This window comes from Emys orbicularis, chromosome 15 (assembly GCF_028017835.1).
Source record: "Emys orbicularis isolate rEmyOrb1 chromosome 15, rEmyOrb1.hap1, whole genome shotgun sequence".
Lineage (NCBI taxonomy): Eukaryota > Metazoa > Chordata > Testudines > Emydidae > Emys > Emys orbicularis.
Window position 1 is genome coordinate 34,312,566 of NC_088697.1, and position 23,428 is coordinate 34,335,993.

General features: G+C 52.3%; 1 protein-coding gene across 1 annotated transcript; it reads right to left on the bottom strand.

Moving 5' to 3' along the window:
* Positions 1 to 1,812: 1,812 nt before the first annotated feature.
* Positions 1,813 to 23,428, bottom strand: BCL9L (BCL9 like). The gene is made up of 7 exons (XM_065417270.1): positions 23,128 to 23,428; positions 18,431 to 18,553; positions 12,509 to 12,719; positions 10,971 to 11,055; positions 8,359 to 10,747; positions 5,953 to 6,213; positions 1,813 to 2,969 (listed from the first exon to the last, which is right to left on the bottom strand). The coding sequence occupies exons 1-7, from the start codon at positions 23,426 to 23,428 to the stop codon at positions 1,813 to 1,815; spliced, it is 4,527 nt and encodes a 1,508-aa protein (XP_065273342.1).

A 23,428-nucleotide genomic window follows, 5' to 3' on the forward strand; every position in this document is an offset into this window, starting at 1 on the left:
CAACCTCCCTTCAAAAAGCTGTCATAGCACACTAAGAACTCTCTGCAGGAAGGGGGTGCCAGGCATGGGGACACTCCCCCCCACGAAACTTATGCTTGCAGTCCTTGCTTTAAGCAGCCTACAGCAGTGGTGGAAATGAAGTCCCAGCTGCTCCTATGAGTAACATGGAATGACCTGTGGAGGAGACATCTCCCAGCATAGATTCTAAGACCAGATGAGACCATTGTGATCATCTAGTCAAGCTTCCTGTATAACACAAGCCATGGAACTTCCCTGAATAAATTACTGTTTGAACTAGAGCTTCGTTTAGAAAAACATCAGCTCAATCTGAGCAGGAGGCCTCTTGTATCCAGGTGGAGTATTGCATGCAAGGACCTGATGTCTCTACAGGCTGCACATCCATAGTAGAGAGCAGGGCTGCTGCAGGTGGTTTCAGGGTATAAAGGTGGCCTTACAACTGCTGGCCTCTAGGGCCTTTCATGGAGGAGTCTGGGATTCCCAGATTGAGAAAATGCTTGGAGAACCTTTACCATAAAATGCCTGCTTTTATGCATCAGGCTAGCTCTCCCACAGAAATGCGTGCACTTCGGAGGCAAAGGACTGTAAAGAAGGCAAGGGGCATAGTGCAGCAGGGTGAGATGCATGAACTCATGTAAGTGGGAGCAGAGCCAACAAGGAGTATGGGATGCTTTGGTGGGGGGGTGTCTGTGTGTGTCTTGAGTTCCCTCCTGGCCTCTGCACAACACATCCAGGAAGCACAGGATGAAATCAGCCAGTCAGAAATCCCAGTGTTCATTCTGCTATCTCCACTCCACAGCGACATGCACACATCACACAGAACATCTGGGGATGGAGAGGGGAGCAGGGAGTGTCATGATTGGGTGGAGGCCTCATGGTCCAGTTACTTGTTACTTGCAGAGTGGGATCAGACCCCCACCCTTCCCTAAACTAAACAACTGGGCCCTCTCCTTGCTCATGCTACCAGCAGCTTCACCATGTAGCAGAGACAGATAAAGACCACTATCAATCCCAACCACCAAACAGCGACTCCCACAACCAACACTGTTTTATAGACATCTCAGCAGCTCCAATCCTGCAGGTGGATCCATATGACTGGGTGCACCCCTGAATCGAGTACAGGCCCAGAGGGTCTGACTGCAGAATCAGGATCTAAGATGTGTATATATGTCTGTTCAAAACCATGCATCCCCGCACACAAGCTGTTCTGATGCATGAATGATGTGGGGCTGGCAAAGAGGCTCTTTTGCAGAGGGCTCTCTCAATACCCACTCTCACCTCCTCCCACTCCCCTAGAACCCCCTCTGCAAGAGTTTTAAACCCTCGTACATTGATTTTTTAAAAAGTTTTGTTGTTGTTTTAAAACAGAAAATTGAGGCTTCTATTAAAACACAGAAATACAGACAATTTAAAACCAGCACAAGTTTCTGCCTTTCCCAGCCCTATTTACAGCTCATTCAAAATCTTGTTGTACGTTTTGGTTGTTCTTTAAAACAAAACAAAAAAACAAAGAAAACCCACACTACGAGGAAAAAATAAAGGAAGATTTTACAAACTGCCGTAGGGTCTGGAAGCCCCCGGTCACCACTTGGGTTTCAAAAATAATAATACCCCCGCCCCCCAAAAAGGATTCACATCAATTTTACTGCACATCTGGTTTTCCTTATAGAGGCAAATCCAATATGAAAAACATCCCCCCTCCGCACCCCCACAGGCCCCAGCCTCCCGACCCTAATCCAAATAAAGGTTTAAAAAAAAAGTTTCTACAATCGGCCCTTGCCCCTCAGGACATGATTAGAAAGGCAGGTTCGCCATGTTTCCAGGCCCAGAGATGTAGCTCATTTGGCTGTCCAGTGAAACACTCCTCTGCCTCATCTGGTGTGTGACCATAAGGTTCTGCTGAGGTGGGGGCCCCATGAGGGAGCCCTGCGGCGACATCATATGGCCCGTCTGGGCGTACATTTCCCCTGACACAGACATGCTCCTCTGCTTAGCCTGCATCAGCATGAAATTCTGCTGGGCCATCAGACTCTGCTGGGGGGACATCATGCCCTGGTGCATGCTGTTCCCCATCATGGCTTGCTGGGGTGGCATACCTGTCCTGCCCAGCATGGACACCTGTCCAGGGTGGCACATAGACATGTTGAGTCCCCGCTGCATGCCCTGCTGCCCTGGAAGGCTGGGAGTGCTCATGCCTGGCCGCGTGGGTGGCTGCTCAGCCATCATGTTCTGCAGGTTCATGAGGTGGAGGTTGGAAGGCTGTGATTTCGGTGCTTGGCTGTCACTCTTGGGGAAATACTGCAAGGTGCTGCTTGGCTTCTCTGAAGGGATGATCCTGGAGAGGTCAAACTCAGGGATGCCCGTAGGTGTGGGGCGGATGACCTCACTGAGCTCAGGGTCATTCAGCACTGAAGCCACACCCGGAAGCACAGGGGGGTAGGGATCTCCAATCCGAGGAGGGATGTTCTTGCCCAGCATGTGCTGCTGGGGGGGCATCTGGCCAGGCTGCTGGGAGGGAAGGTCCTCTGGTGGCAAGGGCATCCCGGGCGGGTAATGTTGCTGCATCCCTGCCCCTCCCCCACCTCCTGGTGTCATGGGCATACCCGCAGCTGGAGACTGCATGGCATTGTGGGGCTGCTGCATGCGGGGGAACACCAGCTGGTTGGAAGGGATCATCTGAGAATTGTTTGGCACAGGGCCGCAGGGCTGGTTCAAGGAGTCCTGGGGCCCTGGAGGCAGCATCATGGGGTTTGGGGGGGGCACACCCGCCCCCTGCGCACCAGGGTGCATCGGAATGTTGGCGCCCAGGGGATTCGGCGAGGACATCATGGACGTGGGGGGTTCATGGGAGAGTGGCTGCTGGCCAGGCAAGTTCATCCCCATGGGACTCTGTGAGGATGCAGGCCCCACTGAGTTCAAGTGCAGTTGATTTGGCTGATTTCCTGTGATACCTAATGAAGGGGAGAAGGAGAGTTAACTCAATACCCATGCACCTCCTCCCACCGCATGCAGAGAGTATGTCCCTGGTGCTAGCAGCTCTCTCCATTGAAATCAGCATCTAAGCTGAGATCAGCTCCAGCCAGGTTCCCTGGAGTGTTCAAACCTGGCCCAGCTCTGCTCTCACTGCTAGACCCATGGAGAGGGTCTGCCATGGAGGGTCCATCAGGGCAGTAAGGTCAGCGAAAGAGTCCCTAAGCCCAGGGGACTCTGCTGTCAGACCTGATACCTGCTCAGTACCCTCACCCAGCACCTCATTGCCATGGCAGCATCACACCCTGCCCCATACCAGCCAGGTGCTAGGCTGTACAGGGGAGAGGTGAGCACCACAGAGCACATGCTTGGGAGGCCAGCCCCTCCCTCTCTCACTGAGGCGGTAACGGCACATCAGCACTGCATCTGGGAGCCAGCCTCCAGCCCGGGGCCACAGACTCGTGCTAGAATTCTAAAAATAGCGGTGTAGATGGTGCTTCAAAGTTGCTACTGTGGCTGGAGCTTGGCTCTCAAGCCCACCCCAGGCATCAGAGCCTGAGCTCCCGCCCACGCTATAACGTCTACACAGCTATTTTTAGAGTGCTAGCGTGAGTCTGTGGACCCGAGCTGGCAGTCTCACTCCCAGATGCAGCGTAGACTTGCCTTAAGAGGGCCCGCTGGTAGGTGCTGCTGCTTCTGATGAGAGCTGCTCCAGACCTCAGAGCTGGCCTAGTGCAGGCAGGGAATAGGGGTTCAAGGGATGTTACCGCAAGACTCAGTCGGTCATTGGCCATACATGGGGCTTGTGGCTCTTACCAGCCCAGACAATCCTGTTCCCCTCTGTTGCTACGCAGGCTGGGACAGTACAGCACAGCAACCTCTCTACTGTGTTGAGCACAAGGAACACCCTCAGCACAGCCATTAGTTGGCAACCTTTGTGCAGCTCCAACGTGCCCCCCAGTGGTGGATACTGAGAAGGACAGCACAGCTACCCACCTAGCGCCTAGCACTGCCTGGCTTACACAAGGCTCACAGCCAGCATGGGAGGGAGGTGTGGGCCTCCCACTGTGGAGGTCAGAAAGACTTTCTGAAATCAGAACTAAGGAGTTCTCAGATTATGCCTCTCTCTCAGCTCTGACTGTGCAGGCACTGGGACCCTGCATGGACTGGATAGCCCAGTCCCCGCTCAGGCTTTCCCATTCCACTGGGACATACCCTGCTGAGACCATCTGAGGTTTCCTACACAGCAGAGCTCTGGGCTGGAGATAGTAGTGATGATGGGACATCTCTGGTGGGAGGGGGAAATTTAAGGGCATCCCAATGGTCACAGCCCCCTCCCTCCTCAAAGCAGGGCAAACATGGTTCCTGGAAACCTAGGTCTAGGACTCAAACAAGGGGAGTGGCCAAGTACTAGAGCATGGGCTGCCATCCCAGAGACAACACTCAGCAGATGGTTGAGGGAGGAACACTGGGCATGTGGGGGCAGAGAGGAGATGACAAAGAGGATAGGGAGATAAGTAAGATCTAGGGGGTGTTACATCATCCCCACCGGGCATGGGGATGTACATGTAACCCACATGAACGCTGCATCTCCCATTATCTGTTTTACCCCCAGCTGATCTTGGCTGTGTGCTGGGCTAGAAACTCTAGTGTCTCCTGTGCTCGCTATGTTTGCCAGGCAGATCAATGGCACATGGAAAAGGCAGCAGCTGGCCCTGGCCAGTCAGTAAGAAGCAGATGGCAGAACAGCACCACATCTGCCAATGCCAAGCAAACAAACACTTGCCAGCTTCGCACCAGGTTCTGGAAGCACCCAATGCCTTTGCAAAGCTGCAGCAAGCTGGGAAACCAGCCTGGGAAGCCAGCTCAGCAGTTCCATTTAAGGAGCTTAGTCAATAGTATCCAGGGAGCTAGAGTTTCCCCAAGGCCTTTGGTTACACCTGAATGCAGGACAGCTGGACGGGCTCCATTGCTTTTATTTGTGCTAGTGAGAACACTGGGAGCCCAAGACACTCATCAAGACACTCAGGACAGGCTAAGACACCCATACCTCAGACCTGACATCCCTATGTCTCACCTAAGGAGATGTAACCCTTGCAATAACCTGTACCTCTAGCATGCTGGTGGACTTACAGTGACTACAGTTACCATTAATAACCCAACTGTATTATACTGCAATTAACTGGCTGGTGTGTATATGGCACTGTTGCCCTCTGCTGGCTGGAATCGGAATTGCTTGCTGTGTGTCAAGGCCCCCTACTACTAACAGATAGTAATTTTCCTTGAACTCAGTTGGTCAGGCCAATGCTTTTGGAGTGGGCGATCCTGGGTTCTAACCTGCTGCCTCTGTGACATTTTGAGAGGCCACAGCAAGGATGCAGCCATGGAGTCTCTACTATATTAAGTCATACATTTGGAAAGGAGTGATCCTTCCACAGCATGGTGCGCAACAAGGATTACACCCTGTCCTGTCCCTGTAGAGGGCTCACTGAGTCTTCTCCCTTGTCCAACTTCTTCCTCAGGCTTCTCCCTGTGCCTGGAACAGACTCTTCTCTTCCCCACAGGATAAATGCTCTCATCTAACTCAATTAACCCTTTTGTTCTCCTTGCTTTGCAGCTCCAAATGTGTCTGTTCCTATTCTGACTCTCAATTAGCACACTTTTCTACAACATGTCCCCAAGGTACTTTCTAGTCATCAATGCACTGAGCCCCATCTCCAACAGAGGCAGGGACGGATAGGGAAACAGGAACAGACAAGTTAAGTGACTTGTCCAAAGCCACAGAAGAAGTCAGTGGCAGAGCTGGGAATAGAATTCCTGATCTCCACTCTGAGCATCAGAACCACACCCAGGTGTTCTGCCTCCCAGGCCTGTGTGTGAGCCACAAGACCAGTGTTACCCCTATAAAGCCCAGCTCCAGCTTGCTCTCCCTGCTGGCGCAGACACAGTCCCAGAAGAACGTACCTGGCATGCTTCCTGGTGGGAGCATAGGCCTGTCTGGGAGCAGCTCATCATCAGAGGTGGCGATGGTTTTGATGGCATTGTGGTAGAGTGGTGTGGAGCTGGGCATGGCATACTTGGACATCTGTGACATCATCAGCGAGAGGGGGTTCTGGGAGGGGGATGGATCTGGAGAGGAAGTAAAAGGTATGTTGGGATTCATGGTGCTAGAGGGATTACTGGCTGGCGCAGAGGAACTGCTCCTAGGCCCAGGAGGGAGTGAACCTGCAAGCAAGAGAGAGAGAGAGAGACCAGCTTAGTGCTCCCTGCAAGCTGCAGCCTGCTCCCATCAGGCAGCATCCCCAATTCTCTGCTTGGAACAGTGATAGACCTAAACCAGGCCTGGCCCCCAACCAAAACCCCCTATGGACTCTGGGGAAGTTCTGTGCTGGGACCACCTGCTATGGTTGACACCAGAGCCAGACACCCCAAACTATGGGGGAGTTAGATCTGATCTAGTCCCAACTTCCAAGCTCTGGCCCTTCCCTCATGAACTGAAGAAGGGGAGGGGCAGGTGCTGAGGGGAAGGCACTGAGTTTGAGGCCTTTTTCTAGACCTGGATACAGAAAACTTTGCCCCTTTCCCCTACCTGCTTCTTTTTAAAGTTCCCGCTGGATGCCTGGGGGCAAAATACACAGTAACTTCAAGAGCGAACACAAAGAAGTCAGAAACTGGGGCATGTGTGTGCATGTCAAGTGTGCGGAGGCCAAGCGTGAGTAAGAAAAATGCAGCAGTTGGTGGCCTGGCCAACAATCCGCTCTGGGTGGAGTACAAGATGGGACTGACGCCACTGCACTAAGTAGCTCTGAGCACATGCTGCCTGCACCATGCAGGGCTACCTGGAACCGTTCTTCCAGCACTAGATACCTCAGGGGCCTTACCCTGACATCCCTTCCCTAGATATAGCTGTGGGTAGGTTTCCGGCACTCAGTGTGTATTGTGAGGATGCAAATTACCCTGGTGGGCAATGGCTCTGCATTCACCCAAGGCCTCCTCAAGCAAGTAGGCATGGATGGGAACAGCCTGTTTGTACAGGGGAATGGGGTGGGGGTTTGCTGGGGAGAGGTGTTAACCTTGCTAGAAGGCATGGGGAGAGAGGTGAACCAGCCCCCTAGTACCTAGAAAGGAACCCTGCTTTCTAGCCCGTCCTGTTACCCCTATATGAGTGGCCGTAGAAGAAAGAAAGTGGGGATGGGGAATCCTTATCATATCATCAGAGGGACAATGAAAGACACAAGTCAGGGCCAGGGGAAACTGAAGCACCAAGAGGTGAAGGGACTTGCCCAAGGTGACAGTGGCAGAGCAAGCCTTAGAGTTCTGGAGTCCTGACTCTCAGACTCTGCTTTGACCATTAGACAATGCTGCCTGCATAAATAACTGGATTAAATTCTGATCTACCTGAAAAATGTCTCCCCAGACAACAGGACCTGGGGCCTGAGAAAAGAAACACAAGGAAATGCAGGGAGCTGGGCATTGGCCAGACACATCTTGCAATCCCCCCAACCCTTGGAATGCACCAAGACAGGTTTGCTCAGTGACAGACACACACCCACTGTCCCCTCCTCTCAGTGCACTTCCTCAAGTCAGGACACATGTTTAAGGACTCTGTCTCCCATCAATCCATTTTTCCATCCCTACCCAACCCTGGAGAGCATGAGCCACTCAGCAGAGGGATTTGGGAATGCTGGCATCCTGGCTCCCCATTTCTAATTTGGTCCAATGTCTCCCTCAAAACCTCTACAGTGCACGTTAGGCTGCCTACTCTGTTTTCCTCCTTGTGAATAAGAAAGCACAGCATCAGGGGGTGGGGTGGGGCACAGCAAATCACTGGCATTAATCCCCAGAAGAAGCAAGTGCAGGCTTGCATGTGTCGGGCAGGCCAGGCTCATTCAGCCCACCAGGAAAGAGCAGTCCCTCTCCAGGGTGTATGCATTTCCCCTAATCTAGGCTCTTGCTCCCTTCTTCCCGATGCTGAGCCACATTGCCCTGAGGCCTGGTGCATGGCACAGAAAGGGAGATGGTGTGTTCTATCCCTTTGGAAAAGGAACTGGGCTGCTATCACAGCACTTCCAGCTGCCAGACATCCCCATGGGCCCTAGATGCCCACTCGCCAACCCCAAATCAAAGAGATTTGGGCCCCAAATCCCAGCACAGGGAGAGCTGGCTATGGGAAGGCAAGTTCCCACCACTGCCCTGCAGGGAAATAGCCACGTAATCACTACTAGTCTGAGTATATGGAAAATATGGGTCTGGAAGCCACAGAATTATTGGGCCCTATGAGAGTGACCAGCAATGTGCAGAGACCTTTGGAGCACCAGGTTTAATTCTATGGCCCTATCCCACTCACATACACAGTTTAGCACAGCTTACCCTGATCCAGCCCTCCCATGGAAGCTGACGAATTCATGCTGATAGGCTGCTTGCTCTGGCTGACTCCTGGACTTGGCAAGGTGGTTTTGGGAGATGGCACCCACCCGGGTGAAGGAACGGCCATGGAAGGGGACTTCAGGCGGCTTGGTGAGCTGGTGGGAGACCTGACGTTGAGGGAGGAGCTCATCACCTGGGGCGACTTCAGGGGCCCAGACTGGTTGGAAGGTGGCATGCTGACCATCTGCGAGGGCGTCTGGGGAGACTTCAGGTTGGCAGATGGGGAGGGGACAAGCGGTGAGTGCACCTGGCTGAGCGTTGGGGACTTGAGGTGGGCCATGCCAGGGGAGTTCATCTGGGTGATGTTGATGGTGAGGTCGGAGGGCCTGCGGCCCAGCCCCCGTGAGGGTGCCGGGTGCATGTTGGCTAGGTTGCCCCCTTGGGTGGGAGGGGGATTGGAAGCTGGCGGCAAAGGGATGTGGCTGAGCCTGGTTGTGCCGCCGATGTTCCCAATGGACATGGCACCCTGTTCAGGGCTGAACATGTCTGGGGCACTGCCCATCTCCTGGGGCATGCTGGGATAGGGGCCCTGCCCGCCTGAGAAGCTTTGCTGCCCTTGGCTGGGGAACTGTGAGGGGATCATCATCTTCTGTGGCCCCCCCATCATTGTGCCACCACTACCATTCTGAGCCCTCACCCTGGCCAGATCCTCAGGGCTGATGCCCTGGTGGCCTATCATGTCAGGGCCCCTCATTTTCTGCGACATCATCATCTGCTGTTGTGGGGTCATCTGGACATTGAGGTTCATGTTCATGTTCATGTTGACATTCATGTTCATGTTGAGGTTCCCAGGTCCCATGGGCGCATCCATGTCTCGGAGGCTCGACTGGCTCATGGGTGGGCTCAATATCCCCCGGGTACCCGTGAAGTCCATACCTATGGGTGTGCCACCTAGGCTCTCTCCTGGCATCTGTCCAGGGAACATGGACGGGTCGATCTGCCTGTGAGCCTGTATCATCCTCTCCATTTCCAAACCTTGGCTCATGGAGCTGCCAGACATCCCCATGGGCCTCTGCATCACCACCGGGCGCTTCTCCATCAGCTGGTGCCTCAGGATCTCCTCCCTGGCTCGGGGGTTCATGAACCGCTCAGGGTCCCCTTGCCCTGAAGGATAGGGCAGGCTCCCTTGTGGAAAGTTCCCTGGGCCTCCTATTGGAGGCATATCATCATTCCATCCCATGCCAGGCCTGACTGGCCGCTGCATAGCATTCATGGGCCCAAGGGCATCCATGGGCACATTCTGCATCCCGCCAAAGCCAGAGACCCTCTGCATCTGATTTCCAGGGAACCTTGGCCCTGGGAAGGGGGGTGCTCCCCTCATCTGCATGGGGTCCTGGACCTCAATGGGCCCCCTTAGCTGGTTGCCCATCCCTGGAGGCCACGGCTCCCCTGGTTTGCTGTGATAGGGTGGTGGTGGCCCCCGGATCATCATGCCACCCATGGACTGTGGGATCATCATCTCCTGCATGGGTCGACCATGGATGCTGATCTGCTCCTCCTTCCGCCGCTTCTCCTCATAATACTCCTCCTGCAGCTTCCTCCAGGCCACTTGCTCTGGCGTCAGGCTGTCCTGGTTCAGCCGCTGCATCATGATGTTCATCTGCTGCCCCATGTCAGAGCCTGGGTGGTGGGGGACCTCATGCTCCAAGTTGGGGCCCCCCAGATTCTGCGTCTGTGAAATCATGGACTGCAGGGGCTCTTCATACTTCTTCATGCCCGCAGGTGGGAGGGGTGGCTGGGTGGGTGGGGGTTGCGGCTGGGGAGTGGGGCCACCCTCACCAGCACTTTGGTTGGACTTCATGAAGGGCTCGGCCTCACCGCTGCGCAGCAGCAGGCGTTCAATGTCCCGCAGGGTCTGCAGGGAGCGTTCCCGGTGCTCCAGCTGCTCCTTAGAGAGCCCCTCTGAGTTCATGGGGTTCCTGGGGCCCAGCACTACCTGCCCATTTCCGCCTGCCCCAGCACTGGCACCATCCCCCAGTAAGTTAGAGCTGGAAGCACTAGAAGAGTCCACCTGCCCAGGCTGCATCGGGTTGGTGGAGGCGTTGGGCGTGTTGGGGTGGTTGCTCCCTGGCTGGGTGCTGCCGCTGCTATTTCCCACAGAGTTGGGAGTCAGGTCCCGCCGAATGTCCTCTCCCGTCCCTTCCTGGGGTAGGGTAGTTGGTGCAGGCAGAGCTTGCTGACTGATGCTTTGGGGTGGGGGGGGCTGTGCTGGGGGGGGCTGAGGCTGTGCCTGGTTGCCCTGCGATGCTGGGGGCTGGGACTGTGGAGTGCTGGAGGCAGGTGGGTTAACTGCCAGTTGCTCGGCGACTCCCAGTACCTTGGGAGCCGGAGCCTGTGAGAGAAAGGGGAAGCCAAAGTCAGCAAGAAACACGTAAGGCAGGTGTGTAGCCCCAGACCTTGGGTGGGCTTCGAGCCTTGAATCCCCACAAGAGCCAACTGAGCCCATCCCCCTTGAAAGAATGTGAGCTGCAAGTGGGGTCAGGGTGTGACTGGCCATGAGGACATTAGCCAGCAGCATGCACAGACAGGAGTGTCTGGCTCATACCCAGCCATACCTGGTCTAGCTTTGCCCGGGGTACATTCTGCTGATGATAGGTCAGGATGGAGTCTGCTCGCCCCTGCAAGACGGCTTCTGCGGCACTAAGAGAGAGAGCAGCCAGTCAAGAACAGCAAAGTGTCAAGCCAGAAATACTTAGCAACAACCTGGGTCCACAGGCTCAGAACTCCCAGCAGGGCTCCCTTTGCCTGCTGGCCCCCTAGTGGAATGCCCAAGCCCCCTGGGCTCATGGTGGAATCTCAGAGGAGAGTTGGCACTGAACTTCCCCGTCTTCTGCACAGATCTCAGGGCATCTCTCTGACAGGAAAACATCTGCCTTGCAATTTCCCCTTCCCCACCCCCTGAACTGTGCATTGTGCTGGACTCTGCACTGGTTGCTGTGTGCTGCCAGAGGGATATAGCCTGGGAGGGTGACACTGGGATATGCTAGGACTAGAACCCCATGTTCTTTGCAAATGTGAAATAACACAAAATAAAAGCAAAAACAACTATCAAATGAAAAAAATCACTGTACAGCAGGGGCTGGGCCCAGCTCCTTGCACTGGGCTTTGTGACCTGGCGCACAGGGTGACAATGCTGCTCAGGTTTAGCCTGGCCATCCCTCTGCCATCATAACAGGAAGGGATGGGGGAGTGCAGCCGGACCAAATCTGAGTGAGTAGCATTGTGACCTAGCAGATGATGTTGCAGCACCACTCACTGAAATTTGGCCTAGCCACACCCCGGTCCTCATGATGGAGGGGCAGCTGGGCCAAATCTGAGCAGCACTGTGATGCCGTGTGCCAGGTCTCAACACTCAGAGTGGGGAGGTCCTGCAGGATAGGAGCTGCTGCAATGGGGTGAGTGTGGGGCAGGCTCGCTCTGTGCCCCCTCAGGGCCTCCCACTTCTCCTGGGGGCAGGACACAGCCCCTCCCACATGGATAAAACAGCACAAAGTTCCCGAAAAATAAAAGGAAAAATGATAAAAAATAAAAAGAATTTCACAGGACTCTAGCTATGACCTAAGCAGGCACTCTAAAGCTATATGTTCCCCGAGAATCAGCGGTTGAGATACTGCAATGAAGGGAGCAAGTCAAGGGCACCCAGTAATCTGGAGCGTTAGCACCCAGTGCCTCCCACTGCAATCTGTTCTCCCAGGGCCCTTCCAGATCACACCACTAATCCATCTAACCAAGTATCCTGCCTCTGGCAGCAGCCAACACGTGTTTCAGTGCTCCTATGACCTTTTATTATACATCTGGCCAAATGCACTCTGTGGCTCCTGTTGCAGCTGGCAGGGCTAGGGCACTACCAGGAGGCAGCTCACATTTAAGATGAAATCTCTCCACCAGCAGCTGACAACTATGCTAGGGAGAATGTGGATTGGGGGGTGAGGGGAGAGGTCATGCTAGGGGCAACCCAGGGAACCTCCAGTCCCCACCTTCTCCAGAGGCTGCAGTGCTAACTGCAGCATGTAGGAGACAGCTGTGGTAAAACAATCCAAGTGGCCAGAGCCAATGGGGAGGATTGGGGAGGACACAGGGGTTTACCGCTTACGTGTTAGCAAGGTGAGTGGTGAAGACGTAAACAAACTGGGAAGGCTGCTTTCCGGCACCACCACCTCCACTGCCCCCAGCATCGGGTCGCAGGCCAGGAGCAGTGCCATGTGGTGCATTGGAAGAAGTGGTCTCATTCAGGTTCGGCAGCGGGTTGGACCCAGGACCAAGCTGCGGGGCTGTGGACATTGCAGGATCTGCTACATTACAGTCTGCAGAGGGCACAGGAGAGAGCAGCTGTTACCAACAATCAGCATAAGACAAACTGCTGGGAAGCACCGCGCAGGATGCCAGAGCTAAACAGCACACATTGAATGTCTGGACTAAGGGCAATTACCAGAGTGAGGTGGGTATAACACAGGAGTTCAGGGCTGGAATAACAGGAGTCTGGGGGGTCAGGATTGAGGGGAACTGGCAAAGCTGCCTATGGTGTGGGGGAGCCTGGGGCTGGGATAGTGGGATCTGCAAGCTGGGAATGAGAGGCACTGGCAGAGCTGTGCGTGTCAAGGGAGCCCAGGACGGAAGTAGCAGGGAGTCTGAGTATCAGGATTGTGGGGCAGTGTCAGAGGTGCGTGTGAGGAGAGGATTCAGTCTCTTTGGTCTAACATTCTACCCTGAAGTTTATCCCCTTACAAAACACAGGAAAGAACAAAAAACGCATGTGTTGGGGAGCAGGGCCTCCCTCCTGCATCTTCCCGCCAGCAGGGCAGGGCTATGCATTCCCCCAGCCTCCAGCAGATGGCAGCACACAACAGGGATTTTTCTGGGCCTGGATATCTACAGCCTCCCAGAGAGATGTGAGGAGCAGGGAGTGGCTTAGTTCCTCCCCTTCATTTTCCCTCCTGGTGAGTGATCGGCCCCAAACACCCGCAGCCTTCCCCTTCCAGGGCAATTTCCAGAGAGACACTCCGGGAACACGGCACACTGGAGTGATAATAATTAATCACTATCAATTATTTAATAATACTCCTACTTAATATTAATAATAATTGTAATTAACAACAACACTTAGTGCTTTGCATTTGCACAGCGCCCTATGGACAGCTGGAGGGTAGTTAGTAGATATTCTGCATTAGCACTTCCACCTGCACAAAGCCCCCTCGAAGCCACAGCCACACTCATCCCCCCAGGCCCTGAACTTGACTGGGAATGCAGAGCTACTGCACCTTCATGTGAACTACAAGGCTCTGGCATTAAATAAAGGATGAGGCCGGAATGGTTCAAGGCCAGGATTCACCCAGAGCTTCCTCTGTGCACTGTCCAGACTACCCTCTGTCTCTGAGCAAGACTCCCTAGAGTCTCTGTGCTGGGAGGGGAACCAGGCTCTTGTCTCGGTCATGGGGGCAGTCTGAGGAAGGCTCACTCCTCCCCATGTTATGGGGATCATGGTGCCTGAGTTGGCAAAATTCTATGCAGAACTGTTAAAATCCAGCCATTTTAAACAGGAGAATGGCCATTTGTTCTCCAGCTTGTCACACATGGCAGCATCCTGACAATCTGCTTACAGCGAGCCTCAGAAATAGCAGTTAGTCTTACCTTGCACCTTTCACCCATGGATCACAGAGTGCTTTGTAAAGGGCAGGGCAGCGTTATCCCTTTCTATTGAGGCACAGATGAGAAGTGACTTGCCAAAGGTCACCCAGTGAATCTGTGGCAGAGCCAAGAAGAGAACCCAGTAGTCCTGACTTCCAGCCTAGTGCCCTGGGCTATACTGCCTCAAACCCAGTGATCTAAAGGGAGGAGCCTTGAACAGCAACTTGCTGTAAGCCCTTGTTTGTTTGCACTGCACTGAGTCAGACACAAGGGCAACTCTGCAGCTCCTTGTATGCCTGTCCATTTTCTTTGTACTGCCTGCCTGCCTTGCTCTGCACCCAGCTGTAGGCCTGCACAGCAGGGGGGAGGATCCTCTCTCTAGGGTGATGCAGAAATGCGCATTTCCAACTGGCAACTTTCCTGCAGCAAAGATAGTCAGACTCCCATACAACTTTATGAAGCATTAACATGGAATGGCAGCCTTGAAAGTTGACAGTGAAACAGCCAAATAAGTTCAGTTACTGTGTGTTGTGCTGCAACACTGCAAGTGGCTAAACCATCCAATTCTTGAGCAACAGTCTTTGCCATAAATAATGCAGGCAGAAGGCGCAAGGCCAGAAGAGGAAGCTAGTGCACTACTAAGACTTTGAGGCTGCTGTGCTTTGCTGTCTTCACTTTCCTCTCCCTCAACCACATCTCTTCAGCCTCTGACTCCCTGGTGCAGGGCAGCCCACCAATATAGCCTGTTAGCTGCATCGTCCCACCCTGTAGCGTCTATATTAAAAGCTTTGAAGTCACTCCTGGAAACATCCTTGAACCTGAGCCTAGGTTGGCCCAGTGGCCTTGGAGCATCCACAAATTCTCCATACAGGAGATCCTTCCGAATGCGCCCATCATCTATCCATTGCAGATGACAAAGCCAGCAACTGTGTTTAAGAATAGTGATTAGACTTGGCAATTTTGCTTTCTCAGGTACTTTGGTGTCAGAAACTTTGGTTTCTCACTTGATATTTAGAATATGAAGACGACAATGGGTGTGGAAGGTGTTTAGCCTACTCATGTCCACTGTAGGTGGTCCAAATCTTGCCACTATACAGCAGTGTAATTAAAATGCACAGCTGGTAGACCCATACCTTGGTGTGGGTCTGGTGGCTGCCTTTCCAATGTGAGAATTAAGCTCATCATATAGAGGTAGGTTATCCAGAACAGTTGATCCTAGATAGCAGAGCTTGTGACAAATTCTAGCATGGTACTAGCTATTAAAACTTTTGGTGCAGTCCACACATGTGTGCCATAATCATGATCTTCTTTAGACCAATGATTAGTCCAAATTTTTTTTTTTTTTTTTTAAATGGAGATATCCTATCTCCTAGAACTGAAAGGGACCTTGAAAGGTCATCGAGTCCAGCCCCCTGCCTTCACTAGCAGGACCAAATACTGATTTTGCCCCAGATCCCTAAGTGGCCCCCTCAAGGATTGAACTCACAACCCTGGGTTTAGCAGGCCAATGCTCAAACCACTGAGCTATCCCTCCCCCCTAATTTGTCACAAGCTAGTGCAAAGCTACTGCCACGTTGCTAAAGGTCCTCTTCACTGTGTGCGGCAAACAGTGCGCTGTCAGCACAAAGAAGTTCCCTTATCAGCAGGTGTTTGACTTTGCTGTTAGCTCTTATATGTGCAATGTTGAAGTGTTGTCCGTACACCCTCAGTGCTAGATGAGAAAGCATGACAAAGCAGCAGAGAGAAGAATATATCGAAAAGTGTTAGTGCCAAAACATATCTCTGTTTAATACCACTGTGGATTACAAAGCAGTCAGCTTGATCGTCGTCATATTGGACTGTAGCCTTCATGCCATTGTGGAAAGATTGAATTAGACTGAGGAGGACTGTGGGTGGGGGAGGAGGTGCAACAAATTCTCTTGCAATTGGAAAAGACCCATTCTGCTGACCAGGTCAACAGCCTTTGTAAGATCTATGAAAGCCATGTAGAGAGCTTTTCCTTGTTCTTGACACTTTTCTTGTAGCGGCCTTAATGAAGACTATGTGGATAGCTGATCTACTGGCATGGAAGATACAGTGACTCTCTGAATATATGCGTTCAACAAGAACCTGAAGTCTTTTGAGGTTGACCTGTGCGAATGCCTTACCAGCAATCCTAAGGAAAGAGATTCCTCTGTAGTTTTTGCAATCACTCCATTCTCCTTTGTTTTTATACAGCATTATGATGTTGGCATCATTTATGTCTTGCAATACCCCTCCTTCCCTCCACCAGGCAAACAAGACATTGGGCAGATGTTTAAGTCTTATTCCAGTACTTCAGCTGGAATTCCTTCTTTTCCTGTAGCCTTTCCTGGTACTAGGGAGGTGATTGCCTTTTCAAGCTCATTTATAGACGGTTCAGACTATCAAAGAGTTTGATATAGAAGCCTGGGGACTGCATTTAGCGCTGCTTCAGAAAGAGTGGTTTCATGTGACTAGAGCTTGTGATACTGCATCTATTTGCTTCTGTTGATGATGTCGTCTCCATTAAGAGATTTGAGTGGGCAAGCTTTCTGGCTGAAGGTACTATTGCTTTCTTGATTCCATCATCCTCTTAGATCTCCATTCTCAAAGGACATTTGTATCTTTTCACACACAGAGAGAGAGAGAGAGAGAGAGAGAGAGAGAGAGAGAGAGAGAGAGAGAGAGAGAGAGAGAGAGAGAGAGAGAGCCAGTACGATTGAGCACGTTGCCTTGATTTTTGTTGCAATGTGCTCTTGGCTATTCTGAGGTTAGCACATATTTCAGGAGAGGGGTTCATGTTGTAGTGGATATATAGCATGCATTTTGCTTCAATAACTGGAAGCATCCTTCAGAGTATGTGGCAAACCAGTCTTTACCCTGTACAGTCTTTTTACTGAAAGCTAAGATTGCAGCTATGTGGATGGAGAAGATAACAACGTGAGTCCCTTATGTCAAATTGGGAGCCTGGGTCAGAGAGGGTGTGGGGGAGGTACTCATGGCTAAAAGCGTCTGGAGTTTTAAGAAATACAAACCATCATGAATATTGATCTAGGAAAATCTCCTCTATCATTTTAGGGGCAATTGTTCTGATTCACAAACTCTTAGCTTCACACTTTTCTTAATGACTTTACCATGTTCCAGTTGCTGTGAGCAGAATTTAAACACAATTCTGGAGAGAAAGGGAAGTGAATGGGATAGATCGATCCAGGGAAACAAATCTAGCTTTTTCTTCCAGCAGCTGGGGAACTTGTCTGTTGGGAAAGCCATTGGCAGGATGAAGAGTGAGAATGTGAAGGATGGACCCAAATGGACCTGACCCAGCTGCCTCAAAAATATTTTCACTTCCACAGTTTGAAAACAGTTGAATTCAAAATGCAACAAATCAAAGGATTTTCCTGTTTCTGGAAGGCAGGAGGGACCTTCAGTTTGTTCACAACCCACCCCCACACAGACATGTCAGATCACTGTGCTATTTATTAGGCCTAGGGAAGTGCCTCAGCTTCCAGCTAAACACAAAATGACACTTTTTTTAACATATGAGATTCCAATGGGTGGGGAGGGAGGACCGAGATGGGGGAAATGAGGAAGCGGAGGCTTAAAAGTCACATGAAACCTATTGATAAAACATCACCATTCCCCAGAGACTTACAATAAAAACCGTCAGGGCCTCAGAGCAAGCTTTTAACTTGATTTAAAGCCTTGATCAGAAATTAAGGCAGTGTGCAGTGCACTCTGGTTAACTCAGCCCTGTCCAGATTCTTGGCAGGCCCTGAGCATTTCCCTCGATGCCAGAGCACAACCGCCTGCAAGCAGGGTTGTAGTGACTCCAGAGTGGATGGTCCGACAGTACAGTGTGAACAGGGATCTAAATCCATGCGGGAGGCACTCTCTGCAGCACAGCGCTCACAGAGCATGATGAACTCTGTGCATGCCCACTGGCCTGCAAAACAGCACTGAAGCCAAGTCAGTGCCAGCCATGCACAACAGCCCAGCGTGGCCAGCCCACCTGTCATGGGGGTTGGGGGGGAATGTCCCCTCGTGGAGACAGGGCCAAGAGGGCTGGGGGACGGATCCAGTCCCATATCACACACCAACCCCTCCTACCCTCACACTGCATTCAACAATCCTCCAGCACACCACCACCTAAACCACACTGCACAAAATCCACCTGCAGAGCACCACACCACACCTCCCTCACAATATACCCACACTGTATGCAATACCACAACCCTGCAGCATCAACACACGCCTCACCAAGCGCCCTGTTAAGCCAGCAGACAGCTTCTTCTGGGAGCCTTTGGTTGCCATCGCTGCCGTCTCTGACAGATACCAGGGCAGGAACTAGGCATGCAGTGATCTCGGGGTTGTTTGGGGAGGGGATACTCACTGTGTGTGCTGCTGATGGGTTTGTCGTCCTCCTCGCTGTCCGGGCCTGAGCACCATTCGTCCCCGCTGTATGGCTGTTTCCTCTCCAGCACACACCGACGCTTGCTGCGGGGAGCCACCTCACCTGCAATGGGATAGAACCTGTCAGAAAGCGGAGAGTGCCAGGGCACAGCCATGGACTGAGTAGGCTGGGGCTCTGCCCCACCATCTCCTGGCACTTAGGGTCATGCTAGCAAAACCAGCCGGGGGAGTCCAATGAACAGAGGGGCAGATGTACAAGAGTTCAGCTCCCTGTGACAGACGTCACCCTGGCCCTGACAACCAGCCTCTATCTGCTTCTTGCACTAAACCACAGCAATCCCACCCAGCATGGAGCCATGTGGACTCCTGCCCAATGACTGAACAGCCCTACGTGGGTCAGAAGCCCTGCTATCCCCAAATAGTGCAGGACTTGCATCGAGTCTCCCTCCTACAGTGCACAACTTGGAAGCAGCATTTCCATCTCTGCCCAGAGACCATTGGCTGAACTGTGATGTGCCTGCAGCAAGGCCCTGGTTGTGCTGTGGGTGAGGCCCTGCTAGCATGGCTTTGCAAAGAGGCATTTAGCAGTCAGAGCCCAGGCTGGGAGCCTGCTACCAGGACCCGTTCTCCAATGCAGTCATTCCTCACCTATGGGGGGGGATGGGATCACAGCCTGAGCTGGGTCCAATCTGCTGCCACAGAACTGTTTAAAACAGCGTGAGATTGTTTGTCAGGGATCCGGAAGCTTTTGCTGGAGCCCCAGCACCATCCTGGAGCTGCGACCCAGACATTAGCCAGGGGAGGCAAAGCTGCTGCTGGAGTGCTGATCAGGAAACCTCAGTCAATACCAGCCGTCTCTGCCATTCACAAGAGCTCAGTCTGGCACAACAGACTGACATGGGGGCTCATTAGAGGCCTGTCAACTCCCATCTCCCTGCTGGCTGCAGCAGAATTGTTCCCAGCAGGGTCCCATCCAGAGGTTTGCCCTGAGTAGCAGAAATGTGCCAAGCAATGGGGCTCCTACCCTCCCTTTGGGAGACGATTCCCCAGCCTGAGCCATCTCACTGCGTGGGCACTTTCCTGGCATCCAGCCCAAATTTTCCCCTCTCAGTCTCAGCCAAGTTCTTCTCCCTTATTGCTCCTGCTCTAACTCCCCTCCCTGCATGGGGTTCACATTCCCCAGCTCTCCTCCCAGCCAGACACAATGAGCGCTATCCCTTGACATCTTGGCCTCAGCATTTAGACTCTCTCCCCAGAGGCCTGAATCTGCAGCCGTGTATGGTGACTGGCAGGGAGAGATGCACCACTAGTTTTCATACAAGAAAAATTACTAACCACCCTTTCCTGCCCCCAGAAAATGGCAACTAGTTCCAATCAGAGCAGAATTAAAGGGGAAGGGGGGGGGCAGGGACATGATTGCAAAAAAACAACCATAGAAGCTCAGCTAGGCCAAAGCAACAGGTACATGCTGCACTGGGGCAGGGATGTAGCTTTTGCCCCAGAGATGGCTTCCTGCCTCATGGATTCAATGGTCTCTCAACAAGGCAACAGGCGGGAGAGCAGTGCGTCCCTCTCCCAGGGTTTTGTCACGTTCGGAACCTGGCCTGTTCCGTTCCACCATCATCAGAACATAAGAACGGCCATACTGGGTCAGACCAAGTCCATCTAGCCCAGCATCCTGTAATCCGACAATGGCTAGTGCCAGGTGCTTCAGAGGCACAGAATGAACAGAATAGGCAATTATCAAATGATCCATCCCCCTGTCGTCCAGTCTCAGCTTCTGGGAGTCAGAGAGTTAGGGATACCCAGAATGTGGGGTTGTGACCCTGACCATCTTGGCTAATAGCCAGTTTTGGATCTATTCTCCATGAACTTATCTAATTCTTTTTTGAACCCAGTTATACTTTTGGCCTTCACAGCATCCCTGGAAATCAGTTCCACAGGTGTCCAAGACCACCCAGCAGGCAGGAGGAAAGAGTAACACACAGCAAGGATCAGCATTGCCAACCCAGCATCCATGGGTTTTTTTGGAGGGGGTTAAGGGTGGGGGTGGAGCCTTGTATTCACATCAGCCCATCCATGGCATGTGACCAGGAGAGAGAGCTCTGCACATATCTTTGCTAGTAAGCATCCTCGCCAACTGCCTCAGAGGATGAATCTCAGGCTGCAGCTCTATAAACACAAGCAGCTTGGAATACGAGATACTTTATTATTCTTTGAAAGGAATCCATATACCTAGAGCCCTACCAAATTCACGGCCATGAAAAACGTGTCACGGGCCGCGAAATCTGGTCTTTTGTGTGCTTTTACCCTATACTATACAGATTTCACAGGGGAGACCAACATTTCTCAAATTGAGGGTCTCACCTAAAAGGGAGTTGCAGGGGGGGGGGTCGCAGTATTGCCACCCTTACTTCTGCGCTGCCTTCAGAACTGGGCAGCCAGAGCGTGGCGGCTGTTGGCTGGGTGCCCAGCTCTGAAGGCAGCGCCCCGCCAGCAGCAATGCAGAAATAAAGGTGACAATACCATACCATGCCACCCGTACTTCTGTGCTGCTGCCTTCAGAGTTGGGTGGCTGGAGAGTGGCAGCTGCTGACTGAAGGCCCAGCTCTGCAGGCAGGAGTGCAGAAGTAAGGGTGGCAATACCATACCATGCTTACTTCTGCACTGCTGCTGGTGGTGCTACCTTCAGAGTGGGTTCCCAGCCAGCTGCCACCGCTCTCCAGCTGCTCAGCTCTGAAGGCAATGCCACCACCACCAGCAGCACAGGTAAGGGTAGCAGAACCACATCCCCCTACAATAACTTTGCAACACACACACACACACACCTCTCCTTTTTGGGTCAGGACCCCTACAATTACAACACTGTGAAATTTCAAATTTAATAGCTGAAATAATGAAATTTATTATTTTAAAATCCTATGACTGTGAAATGGACCAAAACAGACTGTGAATTTGGTAGGGCCCTACATATACTCAAATGCTACCTGGCTCCTGATGCGAGTGAGGGAAGGCTTTGGCACTAAGCCCAAGGTTGCGGGGCAGAGATTTCCAGGGGTGGAAATGGAAGGGAGATTTAGGGCCATTTGAGGGATTGGTGCCATAATACCCTGCCATTTTATGACACTTGTACTCTGAAGATCTCAAAGCAGTTTGCAAGACTGGGTATTGTCCCCATTACACAGAGGGATAGACTGAGGCTCAGAGATGGGGGAAAGACTTGCCTAAAGTCACACAGGGTGTCAGTGTCAGAGCCAGGAATAGAACCCAGGAGTGGTGACTTCCAGTCCTCTGCTGTAACCCCCAAGACATCACTCCCTCATTGAGCTCTTACACAGAACAGTGTTTAGAGGCCAGATTCAAGATAGACATCAGTGAGCTGTAGCTGAATTGGGAGGCCAAAGAACTTATATAGGAGATTCCGGCATTCTAGACTGAGTTATTTTAATAATTCACCTGTTCAAATCAATGCTTCAGTACACTGAGCCAAAAGCATAGTTGGATTCAATAAAGGATTGAACATTTACATGGATAATGAGAACATTCCCATCCCATTAGCTAGGGCTATGAACTCTCACATTCCAGGGCATTAGCCAACCTCCCACTGTCACTGAGGAAGAAACCTTCCTTTTAAGCAGGACATAATCTATAATGGTGTTTCTTGCACCTTCCTCTGAAGCAGCTGGCGCTGGCCATGGTCAGGGACAAGACATTGGGCTGGATGCAGCTCTGGTCCAAGCCAGCCCGCCAGTTTTTATGTTCCTATAGAAGCCTAAACAGATCTTTGATCATGAGACATGCTGGAATATGGGCCAGAGCAGCAGTGCTACTCCTGGAAAGAGCAGCTCCAGGCTACCAGGTGTAAAGATGGCCCCTAAGAGGAACCAAGGATACTGCCTGAGGTTCTCACTTTGCAACTCACTGGCAAAATGCTCCCAGGTCTGCTGTGGTGAGTGTCACATGCAGCCCTTTGGCACAGTGCTCTGCAGGGCCCAACAAGCTGTGGGAGGCTGGTTAGAACAGGGAAGCCAACGGTCAGGAAGTGCTGACTCAGCCCTTTTCCAGAAACCATGTGATTTAACTCAGAAGTCATCCACTGCAAACAAAACCACTAACTCTTCAACCAGCGACCCTCACACCAACTCCCTCTAACTAAGGCTGGGCAGAAACAAAACAGCTGCAAGGGCACCACAAAGAGTCAGATCTTTGGCAACAGCAATTAGACAATTAACAAAACCTGTCTCAGTTCTGTGCTTGGAATCTGCACTATTAGGGGATTTTCACCACAAATCCTGATGACATGCTGCAGCTCACTAGGGCCCTAGAAGCAAGTACAAAACGGAGCCCAGTATGGGGTATGTAGGGTGTCTGGGGTGACGCTGCCAACCAGTGCAATCCAAGCATTCCCCAGCAGAAGGTGCTGTGAGGAGTAGTGTAGGAACACAGGCCATGAGTGAGCTCACAGTTATTCCAGTCCCAGCACCACCTGCAGGGAGAGGGCAGCCCAAGGGTGCAGGAGCACAGGCTGAGTCGGGGAGCTCCTAGCTAGCCCAGCATGGGCACTGCAGGATCACAGGCTGCAGGGAAGGCTCTTGGCTGCTCCACACCCAGTTCCCACTAGGATGCGAGGGACAGTTCAGAGAGAATCTCTCCAAGGCAAAGGTTTTTGAGCATTACCTTTCGATTCCGTGTCCAGTGAGGGGGTGCTGGCTTCCCGCTGCTCTCCTGAGTCCACCGAGATGCTTCGTTCCCGTTTCACTTTGCCCTTCAAGGACCCAAAGTTTGGGACAGCGTTCTGGCTGTTTTTCAGTCCAGAGTTGCCAGGAGAAATCTGATTGGCTTTGCTGCCATGATTTCCCGCCCCCACGCCCTTAGACCCCAGGTTGCAGGTGGGTCCTTGGCTCACATTATGGTGCTGAGACTGGGTGCCGCTGTTACCTGTCTTTCCATGATTGGTCAGTTTATTGTCAGGGTGCAT

Coding starts and splice junctions, on each gene's coding strand:
- BCL9L (XM_065417270.1), bottom strand. CDS start 23,428: ATGCACCCTGACAATAAACTGACCAATCATGGAAAGACAGGTAACAGC. Junction 11,056..12,508: donor ACCACTCACCTTGCTAACAC/GTAAGCGGTAAA, acceptor TCTCTCTCTTAG/TGCCGCAGAAGCCGTCTTGC. Junction 10,748..10,970: donor CCCGGGCAAAGCTAGACCAG/GTATGGCTGGGT, acceptor TTTCTCTCACAG/GCTCCGGCTCCCAAGGTACT.